General features: G+C 44.5%; 2 protein-coding genes across 2 annotated transcripts; both read left to right on the top strand.

The window, feature by feature from the left end:
• Positions 1-1,035: 1,035 nt before the first annotated feature.
• On the top strand, positions 1,036-7,890 carry LOC308521594 (uncharacterized protein C2orf78-like; the record flags this gene model as incomplete). The annotated part of the gene is made up of 3 exons (XM_081094657.1): positions 1,036-1,042; positions 4,429-5,166; positions 6,212-7,890. The coding sequence occupies 3 exons, from the start codon at positions 1,036-1,038 to the stop codon at positions 7,888-7,890; spliced, it is 2,424 nt and encodes an 807-aa protein (XP_080950783.1).
• Positions 7,891-8,256: 366 nt separating this feature from the next.
• On the top strand, positions 8,257-20,472 carry LOC308521595 (uncharacterized protein C2orf78-like; the record flags this gene model as incomplete). The annotated part of the gene is made up of 4 exons (XM_081094658.1): positions 8,257-8,313; positions 16,526-16,663; positions 17,076-17,748; positions 18,794-20,472. 4 exons carry the CDS (start codon positions 8,257-8,259, stop codon positions 20,470-20,472), a joined length of 2,547 nt encoding a protein of 848 aa, XP_080950784.1.
• Between the last annotated feature and the right edge of the window lie 4,138 nt (positions 20,473-24,610).

The raw sequence follows: 24,610 nt of genomic DNA on the forward strand, positions 1-24,610 counted from the left end.
GGCTGGAAGAGGAAAGGTTTGCAGTCAGCTGACTCCTAGCTCTTTGGTCGTTGCTTGTAATGGACAGAGTCCATTGGGGGAAGCACCAGACACTACAAAGAAGACCCTGCTGCTGGAAGTGGACAGGAAGTAACAGCCAGGAGTGTTTGCATGCAAGATCAAAGCTTGTCTACAAACAATGCCGACAGTGAAGAAGGAGAAAAAATGAGAGTGGTAGGAGATGCAAGTCAACCTGGGCTGGCCCAGCCCAACCCAGAGAAGGTAGGATTCAAGGAGAAGAAACTACAAGAGAAGAGCCTTGGACCACATCATTCTGCACAAAATACACTCAAGAAACTTCATTTTACTGTTCAACCAACGGACAGGACAGAAAGAGCTCCTTAATCCCTTCCTTTTCTCCTCAAAAGCCACAGTAAATTCACTTATGAGATAGATTGGTATGATTTCAGAACAACTGTAAGTGTGCAACCTAGATGTCCCTTTCCATTCTCTCTAAGGATATTCGCAATATATAAAATGATAAACATGTTATACAATGGAATATGGAGAATACAAGTAACTAGTAGTGAATTATATTCATGAATGTCTGTAACAAACATTGAGATTATTTCCCTGACATAAGAGCCTGGGGAAAGTGAGACTATCACAGCTGTATTGTCATCTAGCCCATGTGTCCTGAGAGCTCAGCCATTTAGGTGTTGGTTTAGCTGCCCTACAGCTCCCTCTATCCAATCCTGTCTTCTTGGGAACCTGACCTCCCGATTGGCTCTCTCATCCCTTTAAACTGCCTGATTTGTGACATCATTCTCCCACCAAGCCTACCACCGCCTGGTAGAACCTTGGGGTGCCCATGGAGTTGTCTGTAAATAAATTTGGATCATCGCAACTGACCAGGGACCAGTAACTGGTGACCAGTGACCAGTGGCCAGTATGACCAGTGACCTTCGTACTGGACACATGTGCTCTTTGGCTTCAGCCACTGAGGTATCTTCATTCCTTGCATCTACAGTTGATATTTGCTCTTCTTCTCTGACCATGTCAGGTAAGGAAAGAACCTTTTTGAAGTTTTTCATTGGACTGTTATTTGTACCTAAATTTAGCAACAGTGTCAAAAGAGCATAGAGTAATTTGGGGAAATATGATATAGAAGTCTGCAGACCTAATTTCAGTTTAGATTTTGACATCTACAAGCAATGTGACTTTGGACAAGTCACTGAATCTCTCACAAAAAATGATTTTTTTCCTCATTTGCAACATTCGGATGTTAGATTGGTTGTGGACTCTAATCCCTTCCTTTTCTAAAATGGAGTTTTAAAGAACACTCCTGTTGACAATGAAATCAAGACTTCTTGACAGTGTTTCAACAGCAAAACCTAAGTCATGTAGAAAACTAGCAATGTGTAAAGATCGCCAACCACCAAGGTTTCAACTTTAGTATTTTAAATTGAGTGCTGTTCCAAAAGTAATACTCATGTGGTTTTGGAGTTTTCTATCTAAAATAGGATAACAGAGGAAATAGGGAGAGAGGATGGAGAGTACTTGGCTATAGGAAGGCAAGTATTTCAATGTAAAAAAATTAGAACTGGTTTCGTCAGCACAGGACAACAGGAACCAAGAGGGAGGGAAAAACACAAGCAGGAAGGAGGGGAAAGTATGAAAATGAACAAGGAGAACATGAAAGAGCTCATGAGAACAAAAAGAGTAGTTTGGAATGGAATATTGGAGGGAACCAAAGATTTTAAATGAAAGCAGAAAGAGCATAGGGTGAAATCAGCTCGGAGTAGGGCAAAGTAATGTGGATCTCAGCAAATGCTTACACTGATAGAATAGGAAAGAAAGTAAGGCTGGAGTAGGGTACCACTAGCCAAAGCAGTGTAGCAAAACAATCCTATTCAGTTGCCTGTTTTCTTATTGCCTCTCTGAACACAGATGGCACGTGACAGTCTGCAATATAAACATTTAAAAATGTATTTCAGAAATGATGTGTCTTATATACAAGAAACTAAGAAAGGTGATTATCTAGGGCCGTGGTCGGCAAACTGCGGCTGGCGAGCCACATGTGGCTCTTTGGCCCCTTGAGTGTGGCTCGTCCTAAGCCTTAGGAGTACCCCAATAAAGTTAATAACAAGGTACCTACCTATATAGTTTAAGTTTAAAAAATTTGGCTCTCAAAAGAAATTTCAATCGTGGTACTGTTGATATTTGGATCTGTTGACTAATGAGTTTGCCGACCACTGATTTAGGGCATTGGAAATAACAGAATTTTCAGTGTTTCAATTCATTCTGATTTTTAAACTATGACAATGTTTTGTCTGGTAAAAAAAAATAATTTCAGACCTAAAAGAGAGGTATGTCCTAAATAGAATCAGAAAGAATACACCCTTTGTTTGATTAGTACGTTCGAAGTCAAAGATGCCCTTCATCTTCAAAGTTATTTTCTTCCTAACGCAGAGAACACGCTGATACACAGCCATTGCCTCATTTCAGGACATAGCTACTTAAGGAAAATAAGAGAGCATCAAGCCCAGCTTCTCTAATTTCATATTTCTCAAAAAACAATTTTTTAGATTCTCTTGGGGATTCCTATATTAATGTGTGTGTTTTTTTTTAAATTGAAATCTATTGATGATGGTTAAAAGACTTTGGGTATGACATCCTTTCCTGGATGTTGAAGATGATGACAGTCTAGGTTTTAAGATAAATATAGAAACCTTCATGGTACCTTTCAACTGTTCTCTTCTCTTTGTTATTAGGTTATATTAATTGAAATACAAATATCTAATACACTAAGTATTTATTACTTACTGGGGAATAGTCAGAGAAACACAAATGATTACAATAATGGAATTCCTTTACATTTACTTTGCTCTCCGCTTTGAACTAGTATTTACTGAAATATTGGTCTGCATTTATAGGAGGCACATATACATCAACAGTGATTGCAGTGTGATGCTTGTTATGCATTTTCTACTGATATATCTCCTCTGTCCATATGTACTGGCTAAGAACTTACTCAAAATCACTTATTGTGGGTTGTTTCTGGTTAACAGTATTCACTAAAATAGAACAGGCAAGATTTACTTTTAGGATACTGATGTATGAAACAGAACTTCATTTTGTAGTAAATTTATTAGGCTTTGACGTTTGCCACGTGCCTCACTTCTTGAGAAACTCACTCTCAGATAGCCATTTTGAGGTAGGACCAGAAATCAGGCATGAAGACAGTAAGAAAGACCCTTTAAGTTTACCAACTGCATTGAGCTTCTATGAGAATTATAGGAAGAGCATGTGAAGGGCACAGGCAAAACGAGACGCTGAAGACTGTTATGACAATAGATGTGCTGTCTTCCCATGGACAAACAAACATCTGCATCAGAAGTTCTATTGCTCTTACATGTTGGCAGTGTAATGCGCAGAGTTCTGGCAAGGAAGTGGGGATGTTTAGGTTATGGAAGCAGGTACTAATACAAACATAGGGAGAGAAACGAACCGTAGTTTCCTCACTCATGACATGAGAATGCTAGAACAGGGATTCTCCAAGGACTTCTGGTTCTAAAATGCTTTAATTCTAGGAAAGAGCATACAAATCAATACTACTGTAGGTTCAAGAGCGAGATAGGTTAGGGAGTGGTTGCTTCTAGCCTAGAGAACAATGTATGAACCACCCACTTGGGTCTTGTGTACATTTTTGCTCAAGTTTTTATATTCTATATAAAAGCCTAAGCGACTGAATGACCAAACGACTGAATGACCAGTCGACTGGCCGCTATGACACGCACAGACCACCAGGGGCAAACGCTCAACGCAGGAGCTGCCCCCTGGTGGTCAGTGTGCTCCCACAGTGGGAGCACCGCTCAGCTGAATGATGGGCACCAGAAACCTGAGCTCGTGGCTAGAGCAGCTGCAGTGGAAGGAGCCTCTCCCACCTCTGCAGCAGTGCTACCACTACCAAGCTGGGGCTGCTCAGCGCCTGGCCCTGGCTCGGGCTCCTCCCCGGTCCACCTGCTGCTTCGTGCACTACTACATCCCTCAGGCCAAAACCAGCAATCCAATATCCCCCCAGGGGCCCCGGATTGTGAGAAGGCACAGGCACGCTGAGGGACCCCACCAGTACATGATATATATATTTCCTTGACTTCAGAGAGGAAGGGGGAGGGAGAGAGAGAGAGAGAGAGAGAGAGAAACATCAATGATGAGAGAGAATCATTGATTGGCTGCCTTCTGCAGGCCCCTTACTGGGGAATCGAGCCCGCAACCTGGGCTTGTGCCCTTGACTGCAATTGAACCTGGACTCGCAGGCCAATGCTCTATCCAACTGAACCAAAACAGCTAGGGCCGAAAGCAACAGTGCTGTTGCTAATGCTGCTTTTCACACATATTGTTTATCAATCTCTTTGATTTTTTCCATCACCCTCTTGTTCCCTACAGAGAATTCCAAGAACCCACCTTTCCTTGGAATTTCCACCTCTCTGCAATGCTCTCTTCCTGTGGAGAGCAATGCAGGAAGTGTCTGCAATTTCTACAATGTCTCTGCTCCAGCCAACAGTTCACCATGGCTCCTGCCATCAGCCTCTGCCACCTCTTTCCCACCTCTCATGGGTGGTGCCTACTTTTACCAACATTCTAGCACAACCATGTTGTCTGGAATTCCAGGCCAGAGCCCTATCTCCATTCCAGCTGCTTCCAATCCTAAAGTTTTTGAGTGGGCTCTTACAGGAGACACTGAAAAGAAGTCATCATCACTCAGAAACTTCACTGTGACTGTCACTGACCAGGACACAACTGTCACCTCTATGTCTCTGGCGTCTCAGTGTGATGAACCCTCAGATGCCTATAATATGGCTCCTCAGTATCCATCACTTTCTGTCAACCTTGTTCAGGGGGCACCAATTCAGGCACAGAGCCTGTCACATCCCGACCAGGTGGGAAATCATGTGTGTTACTACAATCAAGGCACAATGGACCCTCTGCTCTCTGAAGAGGGTGGTCCCTACCTGCAGTCCTATGGCTCTGTGTCTTACACAGAGAGCAGGGCCTCCACCCCTGACCCAGGGATGGTCATGGTGCTAAAGGAGGCTCAGTCCACAAATATGATACCACCAGCCTCCACCTGTGGAATCTGCTACTCTGTGCCTCCTCATCCCATCACAAAGACAGGTTTTCAAGGTGAGTCCAAACAGTCACAAGGAAGAGGAATAAGGTCAGCATTCAAAACTAGGGTCAATCTGCAGCTGGGAAGGGGTGAGTCCTCAGACAGGTAGAATGAAAGTCCTGTGACTTTCACCACTACCACCCTCAGTCAAGGCCCTCCATTGCCAGACTCTTTATGAGGACACCTGACAGAGGTGGGAAGGTGGGAACCTAACAGCCATGGATGCTACATGTAGGACAACTCCCAGAGCATACCAAGGGACACCACACTTTCCACTGCCCTGCATGATGAGTCCTCCTGTACGACAATGCGGCAATAAACTTCCTTGGTTTATTGTTTTAGTCTCTTTCTAAGGCCTTTCAGTACATTATTGTGATAGTGCCCATTTAACTTTCCATCACTTCCTTAGTTGACACCTGGATTTAGGATCATGTGTTCCAACATCTTATCCAAAGCAAACAGGCTATTATCTCCCCTTGCTTATAGACTTCGTCAGGAAGAGTTCCATTCCCTGTCTTAGTCCTTGGTGTGAAGTGTTTTCATTCACTCAGGAAAGTAGAGAGAATTACAAGGGTTCCATAGGAGAATGGGAAAGATTCTTTAAAAATCACTTTTATTTTTTATTTGACGTATAACAACCCTGTGAAATGCAAAGAAAATCCTTTAAAAAAACTGACATCAAATGGTCACCATTAAGAACCAGAACAGTTGCCTTTTATCTCCTAGCACACGGTGCTGTTCATGATCCTGCAAAAGAGCTTGTAGGAATGCCTTTCCCACTGTTGGAAGGCACATGATTGTTGCAATGGTGGTGCTGAGGGAGCATCTTACTACCAGGGACTGACCGACTTCCCCTTGATTCCATTGTAGTGATGCAGACTTCCCTGGCATTGCAACTTCCAGGCCAAATATTTTATTTACCACATACTCAAGAATTCCTCAAGTCCGGCAGTAACAGACATATCCAGGTACTTGAGAGTTATCCACCACCACAGACTGGGGACATTTCAATGGCATCCCTAGTCCAGAGTCCTAGGAATCTCCTGGCACTGCCTCCAGCTCCAAGCCAGGAACAGAACGAGAGTAAGAATGTGGAGAATATTAAAACCAAGCTTTCCAAGCACGTGAATGGGTACCAGATCCCAACAGAAAATGAAGCTTCTCCACTGCTCCCTTTAGAAGTCCCTGACATTCCACAGGTGCTGGCCTGCACTGATCCCCTTGGCCAAGAGGAGCAGCCTGGTTGTGACAACTCTGGTTTGGCAAAGAATAGCCTGAGTCTTAAGGACCAAGGGACCCTTGAAAATGGGACTGAATCTAATGACAGTTTTGCAGACATCGACACACTGGTGGAGGGTATTCACCTTCCACAGGTCTTCACTTCCTTGGATGACCTTGATCAGCCCCAAGGACCCAAGGTGATCAAAACCAAACACACCAGGGGCCTCAAGTTGCACGAAGTGCAGAAAAAGTCAAGTGCCAGAAAGACTCACTCTGATCAAGGCAGGAAGACCAAACACAAAGCCTCTGAGTCTATCAGTGATGCTCCCAAGGCCAAGATCAAGCCCGAGAGCCCAGATTGTGTGTTTGTGGGAGAACTGGTTCCTTGCAATGCTGCAGCTGGTGGCAGGGCTCATTCGAACATGGCCAAGCAGTCTAACAGCAAACCTCAGAAAGCTGCAGCCAGCAGGACCAGCAATACTAAGAGCCATGGGCAGGAAAACACCAAAAGAAACACGGAAGACTACTCCAAGAGAACTGAGGAGAGGAAGCAGTCAGGGAACAAAGTCAAGGCAGAGGAGAAGCCAGCCATTCCCAAGATGAAGAGAAAGAAAAGTCATCCTGAGCTGCCACAAGAGGCCATCAAAAAGCCTCGCAGCAGCCTCGGTATGCACATGCTAGAGTCTGTGCAGGTTTTCCATGCACTGGGCAAGAAGAGGGATGAGAAAGCTGACCTGTCTTCCTCGCGGGCCCTGGGAAACTCAAGCAACCCCAAAGGCCCCCAGCCACGCCCAGCTACCAAACCAGGGCTGGTTACGCCCCGCGAGGGCAAAGGTCCTGGGAAAACTCAAGTCAAGTCCCAAAAACCATATGCAAGTGCTGACAAAGGGTCTCCACCTCCATCCCAGGACAAGCTGCCTTCTCCCGGGAAGGTCAAGCTGGTGCCATTGGTTTTTCCAACCATGGACAAGCCTCAAGTTCGACCTGTTCCTCGCAGGCCACAGTCTCTGGCATCACGTCGGCCTGCTGTGACCAACCCTGCCAAGCCTGCTGCAGTCAATGCATCCCTGCCAAATCCTGTATCTTTGACAGGTCCTGTCAAATCAGCTCAGCCAATATCGTCCAACTCAGCTGGACCAGGTCTGAACAACCGCGACTGCCCTAGTGTCCCTCAGCCTCCTTCTTCAAGGCCTGGGCCCTACCAAACATCATCTTGTGCTTCCTTCCAGCGGGAGCCTGTTCACTCCGCTGTGAGCCAGACCAGGACTCCGCTCAAGCCTCACAACCACTATCTACTCCAGGATTTCGCCCTCCAACCAATTCCATGGAGGAAATCTGAGGTTCGGGGGCCAGTCATGTCAACACCCATCACAAATGAGCAGAGGCCAGATCGAGAGGCCATGAAGAGGAAGGCTCAACTAGAGCGTGAGAATGCTGCCAAATTGGGGGGAATGCAGCATTTCATTGAGAGGGAAAAAGAAATGGACATTTCTCTGTACTATGGCTATGTGATGTAGGAGATGCTGGGAGTACTGGTGCTTTTGGGTACCTGCTGTTTTCCAATAGATAGATAGATAGATAGATAGATAGATAGATAGATAGACAGACCATAGAGCGATAGATAGATCATAGATAGGTAGGTAGATAGATAGATAGATAGAAATTTCTCAATGTTGGTGTATTTTATAACCTAATAAAATTGAATAAGTATTATAAATTAGCATTTAATAATAAAGAAGTATTTTGTGTTTTGAGATGCTGTTAACTGTGCTCTTTCTTGGTGGGTATGAGGACCAAAGACTGCATGGTAAGGAAAGAATTGGAAGTTGGATCGGTGAATGAGGGTCAGGGGGTAAGCACTGTGGGAAGAAGGAACTTGGGCCATGGCCAGAAAGGCCAAAAATGGGGAGAGGTTATGGATCTATAAAGAGAAGCAGGAGGTGGGTATATGGCAGAAGTGAGAAGCAGGATCTGAGATTAGTGTTAAAAGAGGAAAATCTGAATAGAGTAGAGAGGGCAGAAGCTGAGTCTAGGTTGACCAGGAGAAATGTCAAAAGTCTCTTGGGAAGTTGGCCTTATGTCTCATGACCACAAGATAAGTATTTCAGAAAACAGATTCAGGACACATTTCCTATGGGTATGGGTTGCCTTATGCATATATGATGGTGGTTGGGGAAAGTGAGAACAAATTAGGGGAATCTACCAGATGAGTGGCAAGGGCTTAGAGTTATCCCGGGGCAGCTGATAACAGGGGCCTACAGAAGTGAATGTCTGCAGCAGGAGGCCCACCCAGGACAGGACGTGGGAAATAAATTATCATTGACTCCACACCTATGCCCAGGCCCATGAATACACCACTTCAGTTAACCTTCACAACATGCAAGGCCAAAATACCTGTGTCACTTTACCTGAGAGGTTCAGTAATGGGCTGAGGTCACACTGCATGCAGGAGAGTAAAGCCTCCATTTGAGGCCTATCTCTGAAGGCTTCAGTATTTGCAAGTGGCCATAGGTCACCTACCTGGCTTTCAGAACACAGCATCCAGAGCCTCCTGGTGCATGAGATCAAACATCAGAAGAAGCCTAAACATTAACTTGAAGGGTAAGCTAGGGCTTCCTGCATGATCCCAGGCTGCACATGCCGCCTTGTCTAAACACCACCATCAACTGAGCAAAGCCCAAGAGAAAAATCCTGGGAAGCATCCATGTCCACTGACAAGAGCAACAGGCACACTGAGTCGCAGGTGACGAGCCCCCTAACTGCAGTAGCTAGGGATTCCCATGATTACCATGGGAACACCGAAAAGGAGAGACTGGTTTGGAGTGCAGATATTTAGCTCGTAGTGTTATTCTCATATTACATATTAGTATCAGGATTTTGGCAATGTAATGCAGGATTCCAAGAGGGAAAGCCTTGAAAAAATTTATAATTTTAAGCCATATCTCTACACTGCAACACTTCTCACAATTTCTTCTTAGGTAAGAATGCACCATCTTTGAAAAAAATCTTCCTATCTAATAATAGACAAACATGGTAATTATCCATATCTCCGTTATGCTTCCCATTGGCTAATCAGGGCGATATGCAAATTACCTGCCAACAAAGATAGTGGCTGGCAGCCATGCAGCTGAAGCGAACATGAGGCTTGCTTGCTCCAGTGATGGAGCTAGCCAAGGTTCCGGGCCTGCCACAGCCGGGCTCTGAGCTCCAGTCTAAGCAATAATGTTGCAATTATAGAAGCTAAACAAACCCCAGGTATCTGCTTTCAGCCAGCCAGCCTACGAGCTGCAGCCGCAACAAAGCTTCAATTACAGAAGGTAAATAAATCCCAGAATAAAAAAAAAAAAAAAAAGGAAAAAAGGAGTGACTGGGAGCTTCTGTTGCCGGTTTGGCCCGCCTGAAAACAGGCCTCAGCCCCTCATCCAGGCTGGCCAGGCACCCCAGTGGGGACCCCCACCCTAAAGGGGGTGTGAGCAGCCTGAAAACACCCATCAGCCCCTCACCCAGCCTGGCCAGGCACCCATGCTGGACCCCCACCCTGATCCGGGACACCATTCAGGGCAAACCAGCCGGCCCCCACCCGTGCACCAGGCCTCTATCCTATATAGCAGGGGTCCTCAAACTTTTGAAACGGGGGGCTAGTTCACTGTCCCTCAGACCATTGGAGGGCCGGAGTATAGTTTAAAAAAAAACACTATGAACAAATTCCTATGCACACTGCACATATCTTATTTTGAAGCAAAAAGACAAAACGGGAACAATTACAATATTTGTATTTGCATGTGGCCCGCGGGCCGTAGTGTGAGCCCCCTGCTATATAGTAAGAGGGTAATATGCAAATTGACCCTAACAGCAGATAGACTGGGAATGACTGGTCACTATGACACACACTGACCTCCAGGGGGCAGACGCTCAATGCAAGAGCTGCCCCCTGGTGGTCAGTGCGCTCCCACAGGGGGAGCTCTGCTCAGCCACAAGCCAGGCTGATGGCTGCCAGTACAGCGGTGGTGGTGGGAGCCTCTCCTGCCTCCTCAGCAGCGCTAAGGATGTCCGACTGCAGCTTAGGTCTGCTCCCCGCTGGCAAGTGGACATCCCCCGAGGGCTGCCAGGCTGCCAGAGGGATGTCTGATTGCCATCTTAGGCCCAATCCCCCCAGAGAGCAGGCCTCAGCCAGCAGGGGGTCATCCCCCGAGGGGTCCCAGACTGAGAGAGGGCACTGGCCGGGCTGAGGGGACCGCCCACCCGAGTGCACAAACCTTTGTGCACCGGGCCTCTAGTATCTCCGAAGATGAAATGTTGGCCTATAAATGAAATATGTGTCTTTGGAGATTCCATCTATAGGAGCTATCTTCTTGTGGCCCCTTGGCCTCTTGGATCACACACTTCTTACACAATGGAAGTAAAAAGCCCAAGGCAGATTGATCCAGGCACCCTTAACGCTTACCATCAAGAGAAACTACTAGATCCATACACTTCCTCCCCCAAGCCAGCTTAATCCATAGATAGTGTGGGGTAAAGTAGGTTTACAGTTGAGTATGGGAAACATAGACTTTATGGTAGTATGATTATATATACATAATTGTACTATTTTCCACAAACACAACTGTAAACCTACTTTTGCCCCACCCTGTAGAAGCCTGGGTTAGCAACACAGCACTGTCTTCTCACAGTAACAAGAGGGTTAGTGAGAAAAGCACTAACCAGGGGGAGAACAGCAGAGGACACCCAGGCCACACTGGGCTGACCGCACACATCTGTTCCTTTTGTCTGTGTGCACAGCATAACTCACCACAATGTCCTTTTTCACAGGCCCCTTTTTAAGTTTCTCCACAAAGTCCATCAGATCAAGTTACTTCATGATGCTTCAAGATAAACTCGTCAACGGAGAAATACGCAACATGTCTTACCATGGTGGAATCTTTGAAAATAAGACCAGGGTGCTGCTGGGAATGCAGACTGGTGCAGTCACTGTGAAAAACACTAAAGAGTTTCCTCAAAAAATAAAAAGAACTTTCATTTGCACTAGTGATCCCATTTCTAGGAATATATCCTAAGAAACCAGAAACACCAACCAAAGAGAATATATGCCCACCTATGTTCAAAGCAGCACAAATTTAAGTAGCTACGACTTGGAAAACAGCCCAAGTCCCCAGAGCCGATGAGTGGATAAAACAGCAGTGGTACATTTACACAATGAAATACTAGGTGGCTGTAAAAATAGAAAGAACTCTTACCATTTGCAAAGCATGGATAGACCTGGAGAGTATTATGCTAAGCTAAACAAGCCAGAGAAAGACAGGCATTACATAATCTCACTCATATGTGGAATCTAATGAACAAAATAAACTGATGAGCAAAGTAGACCTAGAGATATAGAAGCATGGAACAGATTGACAAAATTTAGAGGGAAGGTGGGGGTGTGGGTGTGGTGTGATGAACTGGGGAACTTGTATGCATGTATGCATAGCCCATGGACACAGAAAATGGAGTGGTGAAGGTAGAAGGCGGATGGCAGGGGAGGGGTGGGTGGAGGGGTTCAATGGAGGGAAAACCAAAATAGAAAATAAAGGGGACATCTCTAATACAACAATAAATATGAATCAATAAATAAAAAGTACGACTAGCAACAAAACAAATGAACAAAACCAGAGCATTGACACACAGCATAAAGACAATCTGTGTTCTGCAAACACACCAATGATTGATATGATTGAGCTAATATGACATAAAAGAAAATGAAAATATATTGAAGATTATAATTGTAGTGAGCAAAATTCCTTGCATTTGCTGCACTAGATAAGTTGTGTATACATGTAAATTGTCTGTTCTCTTAATACAAAATGAGACCAAAATGTGTCAACGTACTATTCACAGAACCTAAAACATCCACATGAATCTCTTTTGTCCTGTACAATTTCACTTTGCCTGCCCCTACTCTCCAAGAATGTCCTTGTCTTTCTCTAACTCGTCTCCTCGTCACTTTTGCCTGGCTTTGCACCCAAGCATGGCAGACAGAGAATCCTAGAGGCCCAAAGTTCTACAGTGGCTGTTTGCAAAGGGGGAGGAGACTGCAGTAACTGCCACACTGGATACACTTTATGAGAGAAGGAGAAGGGAAAATATCGTGAAGGCCTCTCACATGTGATAGAGCAGGATGGCAGGATGCCTACATGGCCCAAGGAACCAGAGGGAGCAAATTACGGGCAGAAGAAGTGCAACCAAAGGCTGGAAGAGGAAAGGTTTGCAGTCAGCTGACTCCTAGCTCTTTGGTCGTTGCTTGTAATGGACAGAGTCCATTGGGGGAAGCATCAGACACTACAAAGAAGACCCTGCTGCTGGAAGTGGACAGGAAGTAACATCCAGGAGTGTTAGCATGCAAGATCAAAGCTTGTCCACAAACAATGCCGACAGTGAAGAAGGAGAAAAAATGAGAGTGGTAGGAGATGCAAGTCAACCTGGGCTGGCCCAGCCTAACCCAGAGAAGGTAGGATTCAAGGAGAAGAAACTACAAGAGAAGAGCCTTGGACCACATCATTCTGCACAAAATACACTCAAGAAACATCATTTTACTGTTCAACCAACGGACAGGACAGAAAGAGCTCCTTAATCCCTTCCTTTTCTCCTCAAAAGCCACAGTAAATTCACTTATGAGATGGACTGGTATGATTTCAGAACAACTGTAAGTGTGCAACCTAGATGTCCCTTTCCATTCTCTCTAAGGATATTCGCAATATATAAAATGATAAACATGTTATAGAATAGAATATGGAGAATATAAGTAACTAGTAGTGAATTATATTCATGAATGTCTGTAACAAACATTGAGATTATTTCCCTGACATAAGAGCCTGGGGAAAGTGAGACTATCACAGCTGTATTGTCATCTAGCCCATGTGTCCTGAGAGCTCAGCCATTTAGGTGTTGGTTTAGCTGCCCTACAGCTTCCTCTATCCAATCCTGTCTTCTTGGGAACCTGACCTCCCGATTGGCTCTCTCATCCCTTTAAACTGCCTGATTTGTGACATCATTCTCCCACCAAGCCTACCACCGCCTGGTAGAACCTTGGGGTGCCCATGGAGTTGTCTGTAAATAAATTTGGATCATCGCAACTGACCAGGGACCAGTAACTGGTGACCAGTGACCAGTGGCCAGTATGACCAGTGACCTTCGTACTGGACACATGTGCTCTTTGGCTTCAGCCACTGAGGTATCTTCATTCCTTGCATCTACAGTTGATATTTGCTCTTCTTCTCTGACCATGTCAGGTAAGGAAAGAACCTTTCTGAAGTTTTTCATTGGATTGTTATTTGTACCTAAATTTAGCAACAGTGTCAAAAGAGCATAGAGTAATTTGGGGAAATATGATATAGAAGTCTGCAGACCTAATTTCAGTTTAGATTTTGACATCTACAAGCAATGTGACTTTGGACAAGTCACTGAATCTCTCACAAAAAATGATTTTTTTCCTCATCTGCAACATTTGGATGTTAGATTGGTTGTGGACTCTAATCCCTTCCTTTTCTAAAATGGAGTTTTAAAGAACACTCCTGTTGACAATGAAATCAAGACTTCTTGACAGTGTTTCAACAGCAAAACATAAGTCATGTAGAAATCTAGCAATGTGTAAAGATCGCCAACCACCAAGGTTTCAACTTTAGTATTTTAAATTGAGTGCTGTTCCAAAAGTAATACTCATGTGGTTTTGGAGTTTTCTATCTAAAATAGGATAACAGAGGAAATAGGGAGAGAGGATGGAGAGTACTGGGCTATAGGAAGGCAAGTATTTCAATGTAAAAAAATTAGAACTGGTTTCGTCAGCACAGGACAACAGGAACCAAGAGGGAGGGAAAAACACAAGCAGGAAGGAGGGGAAAGTATGAAAATGAACAAGGAGAACATGAAAGAGCTCATGAGAACAAAAAGAGTAGTTTGGAATGGAATATTGGAGGGAACCAAAGATTTTAAATGAAAGCAGAAAGAGCATAGGGTGAAATCAGCTCGGAGTAGGGCAAAGTAATGTGGATCTCAGCAAATGCTTACACTGATAGAATAGGAAAGAAAGTAAGGCTGGAGTAGGGTACCACTAGCCAAAGCAGTGTAGCAAAACAATCCTATTCAGTTGCCTGTTTTCTTATTGCCTCTCTGAACACAGATGGCACGTGACAGTCTGCAATATAAACATTTAAAAATGTATTTCAGAAATGATGTGTCTTATATACAAGAAACTAAGAAAGGTGATTATCTAGGGCTGTGGTCGGCAAACTGCGGCTGGCGAGCCACATGCGGCTCTTTGGCCCCTTGAGTTGGCTCGTCCTAAGCCTTAGGAGTACCCCAATAAAGTTAATAACAAGGTACCTACCTATATAGTTTAAGTTTAAAAAATTTGGCTCTCAAAAGAAATTTCAATCGTGGTACTGTTGATATTTGGATCTGTTGACTAATGAGTTTGCCGACCACTGATTTAGGGCATTGGAAATAACAGAATTTTCAGTGTTTCAATTCATTCTGATTTTTAAACTATGACAATGTTTTGTCTGGTAAAAAAAAATAATTTCAGACCTAAAAGAGAGATATGTCCTAAACAGAATCAGAAAGAATACACCCTTTGTGTGATTAGTATGTTCGAAGTCAAAGATGCCCTTCATCTTCAAAGTTATTTTCTTCCTAACACAGAGAGCACGCTGATACACAGCCATTGCCTCATTTCAGGTCATAGCTACTTAAGGAAAATAAGAGAGCATCAAGCCCCGCTTCTCTAATTTCATATTTCTCAAAAAACAATTTTTTAGATTCTCTTGGGGATTCCTATATTAATGTGTTTTTCTTTTAATTGAAATCTATTGATGATGGTTAAAAGACTTTGGGTATGACATCCTTTCCTGGATGTTGAAGATGACAGTCTAGGTTTTAAGATAAATATAAAAACCTTCATGGTACATTTCAACTGTGCTCTTCTCTTTGTTATTAGGTTATATTAATTGAAATACAAATATCTAATACACTAAGTATTTATTACTTACTGGGGAATAGTCAGAGAAACACAAATGATTACAATAATGGAATTCCTTTACATTTACTTTGCTCTCCGCTTTGAACTAGTATTTACTGAAATATTGGTCTGCATTTATAGGAGGCACATATACATCAACAGTGATTGCAGTGTGATGCTTGTTATGCATTTTCTACTGATATATCTCCTCTGTCCATATGTACTGGCTAAGAACTTACTCAAAATCACTTATTGTGGGTTGTTTCTGGTTAACAGTATTCACTAAAATAGAACAGGCAAGATTTACTTTTAGGATACTGATGTATGAAACAGAACTTCACTTTGTAGTAAATTTATTAGGCTTTGACGTTTGCCACATGCCTCACTTCTTGAGAAACTCACTCTCAGATAGCCATTTTGAGGTAGGACCAGAAATCAGGCATGAAGACAGCAAGAAAGACCCTGTAAGTTTACCAACTGCATTGAGCTTCTATGAGAATTATAGGAAGAGCATGTGAAGGGCACAGGCAAAACGAGATGCTGAAGACTGTTATGACAATAGATGTGCTGTCTTCCCATGGACAAACAAACATCTGCATCAGAAGTTCTATTGCTCTTACATGTTGGCAGTGTAATGCGTAGAGTTCTGGCAAGGAAGTGGGGATGTTTAGGTTATGGAAGCAGGTACTAATACAAACATAGGGAGAGAAACGAACCGTAGTTTCCTCACTCATGAAATGAGAATGCTAGAACAGGGATTCTCCAAGGACTTCTGGTTCTAAAATGCTTTAATTCTAGGAAAGAGCATACAAATCAATACTACTGTAGGTTCAAGAGGGAGATAGGTCAGGGAGTGCTTGCTTCTATCCTAGAGAACAATGTATGAACCACACACTTGGGTCTTGTGTACATTTTTGCTCAAGTTTTTATATTCTATATAAAAGCCTAAGCGACTGAATGACCAAACGACTGAATGACCAGTCGACTGGCCGCTATGACACGCACTGACCACCAGGGGCAAACGCTCAACGCAGGAGCTGCCCCCAGGTGGTCAGGGTGCTCCCACAGTGGGAGCACCGCTCAGCTGACTGATGGGCACCAGAAACCTGGGCTCATGGCTGGAGCAGCTGCAGTGGAAGGAGCCTCTCCCACCTCTGCGGCAGTGCTACCACTACCAAGCTGGAGCTGCTCAGCGCCTGGCCCTGGCTCGGGCTTCTCCCCAGTCCACCTGCTGCTTCATGCACTACTACATCCCTCAGGCCAAAACCAGCAATCCAATATCCCCCCAGGGGCCCCGGATTGTGAGAAGGCACAGGCACGCTGAGGGACCCCACCAGTACATGATATATATATTTCCTTGACTTCAGAGAGGAAGGGGGAGAGAGAGAGAGAGAGAGAGAGAAACATCAATGATGAGAGAGAATCATTGATTGGCTGCCTTCTGCAGGCCCCTTACTGGGGAATTGAGACCGCAACCTGGGCTTGTGCCCTTGACTGCAATTGAACCTGGACTCGCAGGCCAATGCTCTATCCAACTGAACCAAAACAGCTAGGGCCGAAAGCAACAGTGCTGTTGCTAATGCTGTTTTTCACACATATTGTTTATCAATCTCTTTGATTTTTTTCATCACCCTCTTGTTCCCTACAGAGAATTCCAAGAACCCACCTTTCCTTGGAATTTCCACCTCTCTGCAACGCTCTCTTCCTGTGGAGAGCAATGCAGGAAGTGTCTGCAATTTCTACAATGTCTCTGCTCCAGCCAACAGTTCACCATGGCTCCTGCCATCAGCCTCTGCCACCTCTTTCCCACCTCTCATGGGTGGTGCCTACTTTTACCAACATTCTAGCACAACCATGTTGTCTGGAATTCCAGGCCAGAGCCCTATCTCCATTCCAGCTGCTTCCAATCCTAAAGTTTTTGAGTGGGCTCTTACAGGAGACACTGAAAAGAAGTCATCATCACTCAGAAACTTCACTGTGACTGTCACTGACCAGGACACAACTGTCACCTCTATGTCTCTGGCGTCTCAGTGTGATAAACCCTCAGATGCCTATAATATGGCTCCTCAGTATCCATCACTTTCTGTCAACCTTGTTCAGGGGGTACCAATTCAGGCACAGAGCCTGTCACATCCCGACCAGGTGGGAAATCATGTGTGTTACTACAATCAAGGCACAATGGACCCTCTGCTCTCTGAAGAGGGTGGTCCCTACCTGCAGTCCTATGGCTCTGTGTCTTACACAGAGAGCAGGGCCTCCACCCCTGACCCAGGGATGGTCATGGTGCTAAAGGAGGCTCAGTCCACAAATATGATACCACCAGCCTCCACCTGTGGAATCTGCTACTCTGTGCCTCCTCATCCCATCACAAAGACAGGTTTTCAAGGTGAGTCCAAACAGTCACAAGGAAGAGGAATAAGGTCAGCATTCAAAACTAGGGTCAATCTGCAGCTGGGAAGGGGTGAGTCCTCAGACAGGTAGAATGAAAGTCCTGTGACTTTCACCACTACCACCCTCAGTCAAGGCCCTCCATTGCCAGACTCTTTATGAGGACACCTGACAGAGGTGGGAAGGTGGGAACCTAACAGCCATGGATGCTACATGTAGGACAACTCCCAGAGCATACCAAGGGACACCACACTTTCCACTGCCCTGCATGATGAGTCCTCCTGTACTACAATGCGGCAATAAACTTCCTTGGCTTATTGTTTTAGTCTCTTTCTAAGGCCTTTTAGTACATTATTGTGATAGTGCCCATTTAACTTTCCATCACTTCCTTAGTTGACACCTGGATTTAGGATCATGTGTTCCAACATCTTGTCCAAAGCAAACAGGCTATTATCTCCCCTTGCTTATAGACTTCGTCAGGAAGAGTTCCATTCCCTGTCTTAGTCCTTGGTGTGAAGTGTTTTCATTCACTCAGGAAAGTAGAGAGAATTACAAGGGTTCCATAGGAGAATGGGAAAGATTCTTTAAAAATCACTTTTATTTTTTATTTGACTTATAACAACCCTGTGAAATGCAAAGAAAATCCTTTAAAAAAACTGACATTAAATGGTCACCATTAAGAACCAGAACAGTTGCCTTTTATCTCCTAGCACACGGTCCTGTTCATGATCCTGCAAAAGAGCTTGTAGGAATGCCTTTCCCACTGTTGGAAGGCACATGATTGTTGCAATGGTGGTGCTGAGGGAGCATCTTACTACCAGGGACTGACCGACTTCCCCTTGATTCCATTGTAGTGATGCAGACTTCCCTGGCATTGCAACTTCCAGGCCAAATATTTTATTTACCACGTACTCAAGAATTCCTCAAGTCCGGCAGTAACAGACATATCCAGGTACTTGAGAGTTATCCACCACCACAGACTGGGGACATTTCAATGGCATCCCTAGTCCAGAGTCCTAGGAATCTCCTGGCACTGCCTCCAGCTCCAAGCCAGGAACAGAACGAGAGTAAGAATGTGGAGAATATTAAAACCAAGCTTTCCAAGCACGTGAATGGGTACCAGATCCCAACAGAAAATGAAGCTTCTCCACTGCTCCCTTTAGAAGTCCCTGACATTCCACAGGTGCTGGCCTGCACTGATCCCCTTGGCCAAGAGGAGCAGCCTGGTTGTGACAACTCTGGTTTGGCAAAGAATAGCCTGTGTCTTAAGGACCAAGGGACCCTTGAAAATGGGACTGAATCTAATGACAGTTTTGCAGACATCGACACACTGGTGGAGGGTATTCACCTTCCACAGGTCTTCACTTCCTTGGATGACCTTGATCAGCCCCAAGGACCCAAGGTGATCAAAACCAAACACACCAGGGGCCTCAAGTTGCACGAAGTGCAGAAAAAGTCAAGTGCCAGAAAGACTCGCTCTGATCAAGGCAGGAAGACCAAACACAAAGCCTCTGAGTCTACCAGTGATGCTCCCAAGGCCAAGATCAAGCCCGAGAGCCCAGATTGTGTGTTTGTGGGAGAACTGGTTCCTTGCAATGCTGCAGCTGGTGGCAGGGCTCCTTCGAACATGGCCAAGCAGTCTAACAGCAAACCTCAGAAAGCTGCAGCCAGCAGGACCAGCAATACTAAGAGCCATGGGCAGGAAAACACCAAAAGAAACACAGAAGACTACTCCAAGAGAACTGAGGAGAGGAAGCAGTCAGGGAACAAAGTCAAGGCAGAGGAGAAACCAGCCATTCCCAAGATGAAGAGAAAGAAAAGTCATCCTGAGCTGCCACAAGAGGCCATCAAAAAGCCTCGCAGCAGCCTCGGTATGCACATGCTAGAGTCTGTGCAGGTTTTCCATGCACTGGGCAAGAAGAGGGATGAGAAAGCTGACCTGTCTTCCTCGCGGGCCCTGGGAAACTCAAGCAACCCCAAAGGCCCCCAGCCACGCCCAGCTACCAAACCAGGGCTGGTTACGCCCCGCGAGGGCAAAGGTCCTGGGAAAACTCAAGTCAAGTCCCAAAAACCATATGCAAGTGCTGACAAAGGGTCTCCACCTCCATCCCAGGACAAGCTGCCTTCTCCCGGGAAGGTCAAGCTGGTGCCATTGGTTTTTCCAACCATGGACAAGCCTCAAGTTCGACCTGTTCCTCGCAGGCCACAGTCTCTGGCATCATGTCGGCCTCCTGTGACCAACCCTGCCAAGCCTGCTGCAGTCAATGAATCCCTGCCAAATCCTGTATCTCTGACAGGTCCTGTCAAATCAGCTCAGCCAATATCGTCCAACTCAGCTGGACCAGGTCTGAACAACCGCGACTGCCCTAGTGTCCCTCAGCCTCCTTCTCCAAGGCCTGGGCCCTACCAAACATCATCTTGTGCTTCCTTCCAGCGGGAGCCTGTTCACTCCGCTGTGAGCCAGACCAGGACTCCGCTCAAGCCTCACAACCACTATCTACTCCAGGATTTCGCCCTCCAACCAATTCCATGGAGGAAATCTGAGGTTCGGGGGCCAGTCATGTCAACACCCATCACAAATGAGCAGAGGCCAGATCGAGAGGCCATGAAGAGGAAGGCTCAACTAGAGCGTGAGAATGCTGCCAAATTGGGGGGAATGCAGCATTTCATTGAGAGGGAAAAAGAAATGGACATTTCTCTGTACTATGGCTATGTGATGTAGGAGATGCTGGGAGTACTGGTGCTTTTGGGTACCTGCTGTTTTCCGATAGATAGACAGATAGATAGACAGACCATAGAGCGATAGATAGATCATAGATAGGTATGTAGATAGATAGATAGATAGATAGATAGATAGATAGATAGACAGACCATAGAGAGATAGATAGATCATAGATAGGTAGGTAGGTAGATAGACAGAAAGAAATTTCTCAATCTTGGTACATTTTATAACTTAATAAAATTGAATAAGTATTATAAATTAGCATTTAATAATAAAGAAGTATTCTGTGTTTTGAGATGCTGTGAACTGTGCTCTTTCTTTGGTGGGTATGAGGACCAAAGGCTGCACGATAAGGAAAGAACTGGAAGTTGGATCGGTGAATGAGGGTCAGGGGGTAAGCAGTGTGGGAAGAAAGGAACTTGGGCCATGGCCAGAAAGGCCAAAACGGGGAGAGGTTATGGATCCATAAAGAGAAGCAGGAGGTGGGTATATGGCAGAAGTGAGAAGCAGGATCTGAGATTAGTGTTAAAAGAGGAAAATCTGAATAGACTTGAGAGGGCAGAAGCTGAGTCTAGGTTGACCAGGAGAAATGTCAAAAGTCTCTCGTGGAAGTTGGACTTATGTCTCATGATAAGTATTTTAGAAAAAGGATTCAGGACACATTTCTTAAAGGTTTGAGTGCCTTATCTATAATAATGAAAGGGTAATTTGCTAATTAGGCTGGACATATTCTGGACATCATTCCGGACGTCCTTCCTGATGATGCCGGGGCTGGAGGGAAGCCAGCCTGGGTCTCAGGTGCCTGCGGGCGGTCCAAGGGAAGCCAGGTCGGTCCCAGGTGCCTGCTGGTGACTGGAGGGAAACCTGGGTCCTGGGTGCTTGAGGAAAGCTGTTACCAGCAGCCAGGGGAAGGAAGGCCTATTCTTGCACAAATTTCATGCATTCGCCTCTAGTACATATATAATTGTAGCTGGGGAAAGTGAGTACAAGTCAGGGGAATCTACCTGGTGAGTGGCAAGGGCTTAGAGTAATCCTGGGGGCAGCTGATAATAGGGGCGTAGCCTAGTGAACCTATGCAGTAAGAGGCCCACTCAGGACAGGGTGTGGGATATAAATTATCATTTACTCAACCCCTAATGTCCAGGCCCACGAATACACCACTTCAGTTAATCTTCACAACATCCAAGGCCAGTATCCCTGTGTCACTTTACTCGTGAGGTTCAGCAATGGGCTGAGGTCACATTGCATGTGGTGGAGTAAAGCCTCAATTTGAGGCCTGTCTCAGTTCTGTCTTCATTATTTGTAGGTGCCCAACCTGGCTTTCAGAGCACAGCATCCAGAAGTTAGTGTTGCACGAGATCAAACATCTGGAGAAGCTTAAATATTAACTTGAAGGGCTAGCCAGGGCCTCCTGCATGATCCCCATTTGCTGCTGTCTAAACACTGCCATCAACTGAAGCCAAAGGGAAAATCTGTTGGATGCCTCCATTCACACTGGCCAGAGCAATAGACACACATGTGCGGGAGGCATTGAACAACCTTAGGACCTAGGTGCCAGTTCAAAGGGGTTTCCGAGGAGGCCTCCCAGTGTAGCTCTGGTTTGCAATAGGGATAAGTATATGTTAATTCAGTAATCAGTCCAAGTTCTTCATTCTGTTCTTGGATTTTGTTGAAAATATCTAAAGGGGCAAAAACTTTCTCCAGGACCAAGTCTGTTTTCAAAAACTCTTTTTCAAAGCAACTTTGAAAGCAATGAAACATGCCCCAGGAGTCCTCTGTCCAACTGGAAGACAGTCTTTCCACCTTTTGGGGATGTGGTTTCCGCCCTTCCTCTTGGCCAATGAACCAGAAAAGATGTGTCTCTGGCCCCAGCTTCCATGGTGCCTTTGGCCCATGTGGGCTCCTGATATGGTTCACCCAATGCCAAGAATCTCCACCAGAAACTCCTACACAGCAACCTATGCAGCTCCACCCCACCCTACCTCTGAAAATTAAATTTCTTAATAGAGAGGACAGTGATTCAGAGCCAGTTCCAGAAGCTGTATCTGAGGTATCTGTTTGTGGTTTAGCCCAGTTAAGATTGGGCTCCATTTTAGATTGCTCTCTTGACAATATCAACTCCATTTTGCTTTTACTTTCACAAGCCACTCTGAAGAATCATTCAGCATTTTTATTAACTAAACATGCACCTACCATACAACCCAATAATTCTACTCCTGGCTGTTTATTCCAGAGAAATGACAAGGTATATTCACACATACCTAATAGCAAAAACCTGAATACAATAGAGATGGTTAAACAAACTGTGGCATAGCCATACTATTACTCAATAATAAAAAGGAAGTTCTATTGACAGATGCAACAACCTGGGTGACTCTCCAAAGCATTATGCTGAGTGAAAAAAGCTGATCCCTAAAAGTTACATACTTGATGGCTCCATTTTTATAATATTCTTGAAATGACAAAATTATAAAAATGAGAACACATGAGTGGTTGCCAGAAGTTATTGAGGGTGTTGGAGTGGGTGGGAAAGTGATTATAAAATGGCAACATGAGGGAGGGATCCTTGTGGTGATGGAAATGTTCTTGATCTTGACTATATCAGTGTCAATATCTTGGTTGTGATATTATATTACAGTTTTGGGAAATGTTACTATAGGTGGAAGCTAGCTCAAGGGTATAAGGCATATCTCTGTACTATTTCTTATATTAGCATGAAAATCCATAATCATTTCAATATAATTAAGAACACTCCCCATGTCTGGGTTGCAGCCCATACCAACTAAATTACATGATCTGCAGGTGGGAATCAACCAGGCATCAGTAGTTTTTAAAGATGCTCAAATGATTCCAATGGGCAACAAGTGTGGGAACCACTGAATAAGGCATCTCAGAAGCCTCCAAGGAGATATTTAAGAAAATGAAGGGGGGGGGGGAATTGCCTAAACTTCTTGTAAAGACAGACTTCTTTGCAAAAGGGATTACATTTTTCCACAGCATCAGTCATTGTGAGGGAGAGAACTTGGCCATTTCTGACTCATCTGGCCTTGAAGCTTCACTAATTGAACTTAAGCCTATAAGCCAATCACTTGGTTAACTGGAATAATTTATCAAAAAAAATTTAAAGTCATTTCATAAATAACCCAATTTCTTTCTCTCCATCTTCATCCCAATAATCTTTATAAATCTAGCCTGAGAAGGTAGGTTATACAAGTGCTGCTAGGTTTTCCAAAGCCTGCCCAAGGTATTACAGGTGTGCTGTTGTTTTAAAAGTAAGTAAGTATGTGCTGGGGGGTGGGGAGGCCAGGGCAAGGTCAATGGGGGGAAAAAAGGAGACACATGTGTTACTATTTGTAATACTTTAAACAATAAAATAAAATTTAAAAAAATAAAAATAAATAAATTGCACAAAAATAAATAAATTTTAAAAAGGAACATTCTACCCTGACCTAACTTAAATTTCAGCTCCTTGCATATTTACTGCCTTCTTTCCAAGAAATTTGTTGGAGATACCACTTAACTTCCTAAACAATTGGTCTCCTAAATCAAACTGAAAAAAGAAAGGATTGAATCTTGCCTCTCATTACACTTGGACCCAATTTCCCCTTTACGGTGAATCTTACTGCACTGTTGAGAGAATTTTTTAAATGTCCCTCAATTGCATGTTTTCAAGTAGTACCATGACCTATTTTTCAGCCTACATCTTCTCTTGGGACTTTCTCTTTTAAATTAACAACACTGCTTAAAATGTGTTATCAGAGCAACATTAATGTATTGAGTAAAGGCAGCCTTATCAGACAAGATAAACTGCTCTTCCTCAAAGATGCCATTTTTATTGCATTAAGGGTTGTTTGCTCAAAGTGATCTGAAGAAGTCACATGGGTTGACATCAAGTCCTCTTTCTCACCAAGGCAATTTCCTGCTTGATTTTAATACTCCAACTAACATAAGTACAGTAGTGGCTCCAAGGAGAATAATAGAATAGGAAAGATTGAGCCATCTTTCTTTTTAATCCTTACCGGAGGATAATTTTCCGTTGATTTTTAGAGAGAGTAAAAGGGAGTGAGGGTGGGAAGAGAGAGAGAAACATCAATGTGAGAGAGACACATCGATTGGTTGCCTCCAACATGTGCACTGA

Source organism: Myotis nattereri, assembly GCF_964212035.1.
Source record: "Myotis nattereri genome assembly, chromosome: 6".
NCBI lineage: Eukaryota > Metazoa > Chordata > Mammalia > Chiroptera > Vespertilionidae > Myotis > Myotis nattereri.